At 42.4% G+C, this 10,356-nt stretch overlaps 1 protein-coding gene across 9 annotated transcripts in view; it reads left to right on the top strand.

Annotated features, from left to right (window-relative positions):
• The window catches only part of adgrb1a (adhesion G protein-coupled receptor B1a), a 161,866-nt gene that overhangs the window by 114,260 nt on the left and 37,250 nt on the right, over positions 1-10,356 (top strand). For all 9 annotated transcript variants that reach the window (XM_034874744.1, XM_034874742.1, XM_034874738.1 and 6 more), the window contains one exon: positions 6,942-7,068. In XM_034874744.1, the coding sequence (XP_034730635.1) occupies positions 6,942-7,068 (127 nt within the window). The remainder of the gene's footprint in view (positions 1-6,941; positions 7,069-10,356) is intronic.

The raw sequence follows: 10,356 nt of genomic DNA, 5'->3' as shown, positions 1-10,356 counted from the left end.
AATCTGAGGACTATGGTTACCTGGTCCTCAGATCTCTGCAGGGTAAATCCAGACAGCTAGCTAGACTATCTGTCCAAGGGGAATTTTCTGTTGAAATTAAACTATACTAAATATAAAGTATACTCCCCATGACTATTTACTGGTGTAAGATCCATGGAATGATTATCTTAAATGTAAAGAAGATAATAATTTGATTGATACAGCACCATTTACTAACAGCGTCTCAAAGTGCTTCACACAATAAAACGTATTTGATATGCAGTAGGATCCAAAAACAGAAAATAAACAAGCAAAAAAATACAATGAAGCTACAAGATTAAAAGACTAAAACAACAAACAAATTACAAACATTGAACAAAAGTAAGTTATATACTTTATATGTTAGAACAAGAACTTTAAATTGGATCCTGAAGTTGATTTGAAGCCGATGTAACAAGGTTAAAACAGGAGTGGTGTGCAACATCTTCCTGGACCTGGTCAACAGCCTTGCAGCAGAGTTCTGGACCAGTTGGGGACGGTCCTGGGACGACTTGCTAAGACAGGTGAAAACGGAGTTGCAGCAATCATAATCATGAATATCTCAAGTTCACATTGCAAAACAACGGCTCTCACTTTAGCAGTTTCTCAGTTTGGGTTAAGGATTTGATATGTTGGTCAAGCAACATAATATGATCAAATATAACAGATTTTAAAGTGTACATGGGTTTGTATGAATCTGGAGGAGGCGTATGATCAGGTCCCAGGGGAGATATTGTGGGAGGTGCTGCGGGAGTACGGGGTGAGGGCCATCCAATCTCTGTAGGAGATTACAGTACATGTAATTTAGCTGACGCTTTTATTCACTTGCTGTTGCTATATATATGTCAGAGCAACTAGGGTTTAATTGTCTTGCTCAGGGACACACTGGTTGATGAATTGCAGTGGGAATTGAACCCAGAATGAAAGTGAGAGCTGTGTCCAGGTTCGGCAGTAAGTCGGAACCATTTCAATTAAGGGTCGGCCTGCGGCAGGGCTGGGCTTTGTCACTGATCCGGTTTGTGACATTTATGGACAGTATATCGAGCCGTAATCGTGGTGGGGAGGGGTTGAAGTTCTGTGGGCTGGGGATCATATCGTTGCTCTTTGCAGACGATGTGGTCCTGATGACATCATTGGCCTGTGACCTTCAGCACCCTTAATCTTAGAATCTGGTAGCATCACAGATAAACCCTGTATGTACACATTATCATCTAACCTGGTAGGAGAACCTCAAGTAGGGACCCTCCCCCTAGCTTTGAGCATAAGAAGCCCATGTTTCTAAATTTCCTCTGTGCTGGCACATTGCTTTTCATCCATGTGGTCAGTTCTTGGCAAAGGACATTCTTTCATGCAGGGCTGCTGGACCAGCACCTAAATTATCCAATTAGACGGTGGGGTAAGACTGTCTGCAGGCCACTGTGAGGCTCAAAGAGAGGACCAATCTTGTCAGCCAGACCGAGAAACTGCACCGAGTCCTAATACATGGATTTCTGTTAGGGGTTATGTCCTAATGTCAGCACTGAGTCACCTCCTGGGGCTAAGGCTCTCTCTCTCTCTCTCTCTCTCTCTCTCTCTCTCTCTCTCTCTCTCTCTCTCTCTCTCTCTCTCTCTCTCTCTCTCAAACACACATACGCATGCAAATAATAGAACAGCTAGAACTGTCGGGTAAGTTCAGAAAATCACACCAATATACTATAATGCGGCCTTTAAAACCAGGAAAAACACCACTTATGTCAAGATGTTACAATATCAAAAATCCAAGACAATATCTAGTCTTATATCACGATATCGATATCATATCGATATATTGCCCAACCCTTCTTATCATCACATACTCGACAGCCATTTTATTTCCAGAGCGTGCCTCCCTACATGCACTAGCCAGACCTTTCTCTACAGCGCTGTGGAGGAAGGTCTGGCAATGCAAGTCTAACAGGCAGGTGTCAGATTGAAGGAGAAAGCACACACCATGAGGACCAATAGGAAATGTTAGGGGGAAGCATTATCCCCACCATCATCTACACACCAAATGAGGAAAACTATTTGGAGTCCCCCACTGGGAGAATCCATGGCAGAACTACCCTTTACTAACGTACACACTCCACATTAGTCTGCACTTCACAGTTTTCTTTTGTTAGATGTCCCACTTTAAATTCATAGATGTTTTAAAATGACCTCGCTGGACCAAAACACTGGCAACACCTCTCAATTAGAACGCTAACACTGTCACACGAAGCACAAACCTAACAAACACCATCTACAAGGAGCATTACAGTCATTTTTATTTTTATTTTTTATTGTTAAATCCTTTTTTTATTTTTTTATTACATGAACCTTTATCTTTGAAGTTTAGTTGACTTTTTACATATTTTTCAGTACACATATTCTGCACTGGCTTTAATGCTTTACTTTATGGGTCTGTTCCTTCATAATCATTTCCTAATTATTTCCTAGAAAGCTTCCTGGAAAGGACAATGTCATTTTGGCAGTAATTATAGAAAATCTGCTCATGCTTTCTTTTGAAACAGGCACACTGACTGGAATGGCACCGGATGAGGAAAATATCTAATTATGATTAAATTTGACTGATATTTCGATCGCGATAGGATTCACGATATTGGACGGAGTGATGGTTTTTCATTTGTCATCATTCTCATTGAAAATTATGACAATCAAAAGAAAGTAAAATGAATATAGTGTGAGTTTTGCGAAGATATGTACCAGATAACGTTCCCTCTGACACTGGCAGACACAAGTGGTTTTCTCGCTACAGGCTTATTTAAAGTTTCTTCTCCAGATCCACCGTGGAAACTAAACCCGCAGTATAACTAGAAAATAACGACCACATTAGTTTAATAAGGACATAGACTGACATGCACAACATGAGCAACACTTCCTCAAATATTAATGTCAGTTACTTGTAAGCTTGAATGAATCAAAGGTTATATTTCCAAATAACAGTATTTCAATAAGGTTCCAAACCCAGGAGTAAAGTCCCCCATCTATCTGACCCTGGATACAGCTTCCATGTGAGTGTCTGATGACATCGTCCCACTATAAGAACATAATCTTCTAAAAGTGCTTCCTGTCTTTGGTCTTGGTAACTACTTTCTTTGCTTTCAAGCTCTTTATCTCATCTGACCATGCTTCTTCTTGAACTAGCTTGATGATAGTTCTGCTTCTCTCCTTTCTTCTAGGCTTTTCAACGCTTTCGTGGTTCTTTGCGTCACACCTTTGTCTGTGTTGACTTGTCGTTTTTATCAACGACTGCTTGTGCTGTTCTTGTCCACTCAGAGAATTTCTGTAGGCGATCCATCTAGTCATTTTAAATGCTGTTGATCTTTCTTTAGTCTCTTGTTGAGACAATGCAGTTAATGTATTGTCCATCTTATCTTATTAAGAAAGATTCATTGGTTGCAATTTGTCTATACATGTGTTCATTTCAACTATTCTTTTTTTTTTTAACAATTTTTGGTTCCATTTTCCTCCACTCCTACCTATTGTTTTGTTATCTCTTTCATTATAACTGGACATGTAGACTTTAACACCCTTCTATTGGTTCTTTCTTTACTGAAACAATCTCCCTGACATTCTACAGTAAATTTTGTCTATTCAATTCAATTCAATTTTATTTCTATAGCGCCAAATCACAACAACAGTTATCTCCCAGCGCTTTTCATAAAAGAGCAGGTCCAGACTTCTGTTATGAAAGAGACTATATTCTTACTATATTGGTGCTACATTCTGAATGATCATGTTATGATCTATAAGTTATTCGGTTGTAATAGTTTTTTTTAATTTCTTGTGTCTTTTGTTTCTCTTATCCTGGTTGTGTATGTGCATTGTTTTTGTTTGTGTGGTATCTTGTCCAGGACCCCCTCCAAAATGAGATGGTACATCTCAAGGGGTTATTCTTATAAAAGACTTTCAATAAGGTAGTCTATATCAACAACGTTACATTTCCGGACGGATGTCCCTCGCCTTCCTCTTTCTCTGTGTTGGAATTCTAAACTCCAGATATCACTGCAGTTCTTTTTGCAGTAGCTTCACCAAGTATTACTCTATTGGAAGAAGCGGCTGTGGTTTCTTCATGTTGTTGACTGAGGTCTTCCTCTGTATCTTTCTTGACTTGGTATTTGCTTGGTTTGTGGTGGTCTTTGTTCTTTTTCGTCTTGCTCCTCATGCAGACATTTAGGATGCCGCTTGTTGCAAATGTCCCAAAAGTGAGTCACCCAAAGCATAGCTTCTCAGCTTGAATTACTTTAATCCTGTTAAAAACTGCTTTTTCGATGAACTTCCTACATTTAGAGAAAATGCATGTTATTATAGATAGTTAGCTTTGCTTCCCTTGCCAGGTCAAATTGGCTAAATGAGAGAAACTGGTTTCTCTCTTCTACTCACGGTCATATCTTGCTGTTAGCCAATCAGGTAACTTGGAACGAATTTTCCTGTTTTCAATACAGTCATTCAAGATTTCCAATGCCTCACAACTATTGAGAAAATCAACAAACTCTCAGAGCTCGAGGCTGACTTTAGATCCCATCCTGGTTGCTTGAAACTTGTCTCTCTGAATACTTTGGTGATTGTGAATGAGTTTCCATATCTCTCTTCCAAAATCTCCCATGCAGCAACATAGGCAGACTCAGTTCTGAGTAGGGAGTATCCTTTGAGTGCTTTCTTAGCTTGTCCACTCACATATCTTAGAAGGTAGTATATCTTATCCTTGTCTTGAAGGTTCTTCTGGTCAATCAGTGTTTCAAAGGAGAGTTTTCAGTCGTCTTGCAATGAATCCCTGCTGAAAACCGATGGTTCAGGAAGTGGAATTCTGTTGGCACTTAATGCGCTTGCCAGCACCTTCACGAGCTCTGATGTACTTTCATTTGAAGTGGTCATAGCCTGTGGGTGGGATGGCGGTCATTCATAGAGACTGAGGACATGTGGGAGCCGGTGCTTTGTCTCAGGCTTTACTATGTCTTTCCGCTCTTCTTCTTTGACTTTGACTTTATCATGTACCTGCAATCTCGCTTGTGCTGCAGGAAGACCTTTCACTGCCTCCAAGTGATGTATCTTTCTCCGTTTTTCTTCCAAAGTCTAGAGCTACAAACTTCTTCCAGTTGATTGAGATAGATAGATAGATATTTATTGATCCCAATAAAATTGGATGCTACTTCCTCTCTCTGTAGTCTTCATGTCACTTCTTCTGCTTCTCGTTCTAAACAACACCCCTCATTTTAAAATTGCAAATCACTACTTTTAGAGCCTCGCATGGTCAAGCTCCCTCTTCCATCCAGGATCTATTGCACGCACACACAGATGTGGTCGTTCTCTGAGATCTTCAGGCCAAGACCTTCTAACTGGTCCCAGAACACCTTTTAAAACCAGAGGTGATCGAGCCTTTTCTGCGGGGGTTTCAAAACGCTCTGCAGCTCTCTCCCTTTAGCCTTGAGAGCCTTGGTTTCTGTGGAAACTTTAAAAACAGCTGAAGGCACATCTTTTCAGATAAGTCTTTAACTAGCAATATGGCTTAGTATTTTAGCTGTTGTTTTTATTTGTTTTACTGAAAAGCCCTTTGTGACCCCTCTTATCTGTGAAAGGTGTGTTATGAATAAAGTTTACTTCCTCACTTACTGCTGCTGCTGCCTCTTGATACTACTACTTCTAGGAGCTGTATTTCCAATGGTTCTCTCTCTTGTTGTTCATGCCAATCCCAGAGAGCGCGGATCGTGTCCCAGTGTTGGACGTGTCCTACCTGTCCCTTCTTCTTTTCCTAAACCAAACCTCTGTATGGATGCTTCCCAATATGTGCTGAGCGCCACAAAAAAAAACAGATGAACGTATCTGTGTACACAGATCAATAGATTCAAAATAACATGACCATTTCACAAACTGCTGGGAGACCATGTTCAGTTCATTGTGTCTATGTTCTTTTATGGCTTTGCCTTGAAAACATTGTTCTTGAAAACTTGTTTTGGCCTTCAGTCCTTTGAGGACAGCTCTGCTGGTCCTTTGAACCGTTGATGAACGGTCCGAGATTTAACCAAAAAGTAGGGACAAATATAAAGAACTCCCATGGCTGTCCCCCAGAAGGGAGGACACATCACCTCTCTCCAGCCTGAAACCGCTAACCCTAAATGGAATGCGGCCATTATTTATGTTATTTATTCCACCTGTGCTTTTATCCCTATTAAAATAGTATGTTAGTTATCAGCATGGTGTGATAGATTGTTACCTTGGAAACCCTGCTCTAATGGGCAGTATAATACTGTTTTCAGGCTTTGTCTTTGTTAAATGATCTATCTGACATTCAACAAAAACAAATACGTGCTGATTAATGGAACAGGCTAATATTATACTCATGTACATATATCATAAACTGTAGTGTTGTTGTCATAAGAAATCTTATAAAGGCAATACTACTTAAAAGTTAGGGGTAGGCTATGATTAAATAATGGGTGGGTAATATTTATTCACACATTTGTTGTAGTGATTATGTTTAAAAGCCTGATATAGCCAACGTAGGCTACTACTTTTCCATTAAAGCATAATTATAAAATTAAAATATGCCTAATACTACATGCAATAACGCGTTGGGGCTCTGCCAGTGTCTTGGTATAATGGACCCAGACGGAGAGCTGCAGCCTCCACATCGCCGCGTGCACTTGGCTCCCTGCGCCGCCGCCTGCAGCCTGCAGCCGGCCGGGAAGAGGACTCGCTGACCGGGGCAGCGCGGTGGGACTGGGACCACTGCTTTTGGTTTCCTGCCGGGGCTGTCTCTATATTCACCGCAGCGCTTCTCTTCTGTGTGTGTGTGTGTGTGTCTCTGTCTGTGTGTGTGTGTCTCTCTCTCGCTCTCCTTCTCTCTCTTTCTCACTCTGTGTGTGTGCGTGCGTGCGTGCGTGCGTGTGTGTGTTTCTCCCGTGCAGCTCCTCTCTGCTGGGATCCTGGTCTGCCAGGGGCTGCAAAGCCGTGCTAGTCGACTCATTCCGAACCAAATGCGTGTGTGACAGACTGTCCACCTTCGCCATTTTAGCACGGCTCAATCCCGAAATGGTAAGTCCGACAAACCTCCCTTCACTTCGTTGCCGTTAAAGCTATCGGAGACGGTGTGTTTTTTTGTGTATGTGTGTGCTATTCAATGTGAATGCATCAGCTGTTTTTTCTCTGTCTTCCAAAGGGCGTCATTGTCATTACATATCAACAGATCCTCCCTCTCTCCCTCTCTCCCCCACCTTCCTTTTCTGTCTCGACATGCCAGAAACCATACTGCAAAAGGTTATTATAATCTTGCCAAGAAGAAGGCTCTCTTTCTTTCTTTCATTTTGTATTGGGGGGGGGGTCCTTTATTCATGTTGCACCTAGGAGATAAACTGTGTCTGTGTTCCCAGAGAAAATGCACACAGGAAGGGCAGCACTGTGCTGCTATGCTGTGTGCATTAAGATGGTGGTATCACTGTCAGATGTGCTGACAGGGTAAGTGAGATTTAAGATCATGTCATAGCTGATGATCATTTATACCTGCATGCCCCCCCCCCCCCACACACACACACACACACCCGAGCTTCAGCAGCGATTCTTGTTCAAATTGGCATATTTTCACACATTAGACTGTCAATGGCGTTTCCATGGTTACCAGGCCCCACAGAGAAGGTGCTGCATGGCAATCCAGTAATCTGAGAGAAAAGAAAGACATTTAAATAATACGACTACAGACAGCTAGCTGCAGTTAGAACACAATTCCCTCACATTGTGGCTGCAGCAAGCCAACAGTGTGTTTGTGTGTGTGTGTGTGTGTGTGTGTGTGTGTGTGTATGAGTGAGAGAGAGAGAAAAAGCATACGTTAAAACCATGGCAGTGGCTCCAACCTGCCCCAGTTTCTCTGGGGTAAAGGGCAGTGTCTTTGTGGGGAATTTTCATTCAGTGCGATTAGTTATTATTAGACTGGAAATTGCCTCGGAAGCAGTTTGCTCACTAGTTGTCCTGGTAACAGCATAGGCTCCAAGGCTTTCTTAAAGACATAGGAGGAAGCATACTGTTTCTCCTCCTTCCTGCCCAGCCTGGTAGGGAGGCCAGACCAGGATGAGACAGCATGGCTTTACCACCTTCGGTTAAGATGGTTGTGGTTCAGATGGAAGCATGTGGTGCAGAGGAAGGGATGCGGGTGAAATGCTGCTGATGCTTCGATGATGGAGGCTGCAGTGCTGTGTTCCACTTGTGCTTAGTGCTCAGTGCTGAAGTGTTGAGTGCAATTAATTAGCCGGCTGACAGAATTGGTCAGTGACAATTTTAAGGAATAGCTCAACATTTTGGAAAGTACTCTGATGCTGGATGAAGTTAGGCTGGAAGCAGCACTGTCCAGGACTGTGTTTGTTGAACATAGGTTTTTGTGTTGGGCTCTGTTGTTCTCTGATGATACCGCATGTGGCTCATTCAGTCTGACAACACGCCTCTGACATGCTGCATCTCGTTGTTGTTGTCGGCCAATTAAATATACAATACAACCCCAACATCATCATTTAGCTCAGTCTGATTGTGTCTAAGCTGTAGAGGTGTTGGTTTTACAGTCGCCGCAGCCGAGCTGGAGCGCGCCAATGTGACGTCAAAATGCCGTTGATCTCGCTGGCGCGCCAGGATTTTGAGCACTCACTGTCATTTCTTCAGCGGCGTGCGAAAGAACGGAAAGAGGAAGCATGAACGAGCTCCTGGACAACCGGATGCCAGGACTCTCGGAGTGACTCTCCGAGAGTCCTGGCAGTTTTTGCCTCTCTGGTAGACTCACTGGGTTAAGATGACTTCTTCTATGGTGAATGAAAGGCTTGATCCCACCAAGTGGGTCATCCAATCAAATCAAAGCATTGATGTCAATGCCGCTGCCAGTTCTGCCATTGTTCACCTTTTTCTTCTTCTTCTAGTCCGTAGAAACGGCAAAGTCAGTTGCCTTTGCTCATTAGTGCCACCTCTGTTCAGGAGAAGACTGTAGCTGGTGTCGCCAGCACAACGCAGGTTTTGGATTTTCTGTCCAATTAACGAGCGACGGACTCGATTGCGTGACGTGTGTTTACAGGGTTTGGTGTGTTTGACAAAGTGCATTGTGAAAGTAAACCAAACCAAATAAAAAAATGCAACAATGTTGCAACATCAACCCTGAATCACCCTCTGAACTATCAGAGTGAAAGCTCCCTTAGTCTTCACTGTGTGTCCCACAGCCAGGCTAGCAGTTCCCTCGGCCTCCAGTCTTTATGCTGAGCTATCCACATCTAGTCTTCATCATACATGATGTACAGATGTTAGATTGTATCAATGGTGTCATAGGGTAGTTGCTACAAAGGATTACAGCTGGCCAGTTGGTTCTATACATTGAATATCTTTTTTTTGTGTTTTACCTTTGGGAGTCATTAAGTCGTTTTGACAGCCATCTTCACGTTTCCTGTGTGTACATTTAAAACAGCCAGGCTGGTAGAATCAGCATGAGACTGCTGGGTTGATTTTCCTATCCTATCTATCCCTCAGTCACATTAGCTACAAGAGACAGGCACAAAGCGGCAGGCTGCCATTCATTTTCAATGGGCTGGGCCGTTTGCCAGCTACAAGCTACAAATAAGAAGAAGTCAATTTTATGCAAATGCTGAGCGATGCAACAAAGGGACTGAGAATCTGAGGAAAGGCAGCGTGACGTATGTACATGTATGGTTGCTCGAGTCGAAGGTCATTCAAGGTGGCGGAAACGATTCAGGACATTGTTTTTCTGCATATGACAGACATGTTCTGCTAGGGCTGGGCCAAATGAAGAAAATCAAATATCACCATATTTTTACTAAATACCTCAATATCAGTACCGCAACGATATTGCAGTGTTGACAATTGGTGCTTTCACAAAAATTTTTACGGAATGAGATTTTGATAAATAAGCATCAGTAATGTGGATGTATTAACTAAGTGGGTAAAGGCAAATAATAGAACAGCTAAAACAGTCTGTTAACACAGATGGTAATACTTATGTCATATCAAGATACCACAATATCCAAAATCTAAGACGATATTTAGTTGGATATCACGGTATGGATCTTCTACTGATATATTGCCCAGCTCTATGTTTGGGCAATATATAGCCCCCCCCCCCAACCGGCACCGCCAGACACCACCTACCAAGATCCTGGGTCTGTCCCAGATTTCTCCACTATTGCACTTATAGAGTGGTCTAGACCTGCTCTATCTACAAATTATAGAGTAGTCTAGACCTGCTCTATCTACAAATTATAGAGTGGTCTAGACCTGCTCTATCTGTAAATTATAGAGAGGTCAATACCTGCACCTGTAAATTATAGAGAGGTCTAGACCTGC

This window comes from Etheostoma cragini, chromosome 6 (genome assembly GCF_013103735.1).
Source record: "Etheostoma cragini isolate CJK2018 chromosome 6, CSU_Ecrag_1.0, whole genome shotgun sequence".
NCBI classification, from domain to species: domain Eukaryota; kingdom Metazoa; phylum Chordata; class Actinopteri; order Perciformes; family Percidae; genus Etheostoma; species Etheostoma cragini.
This window is presented reverse-complemented; position numbering and strand designations above follow the sequence as displayed.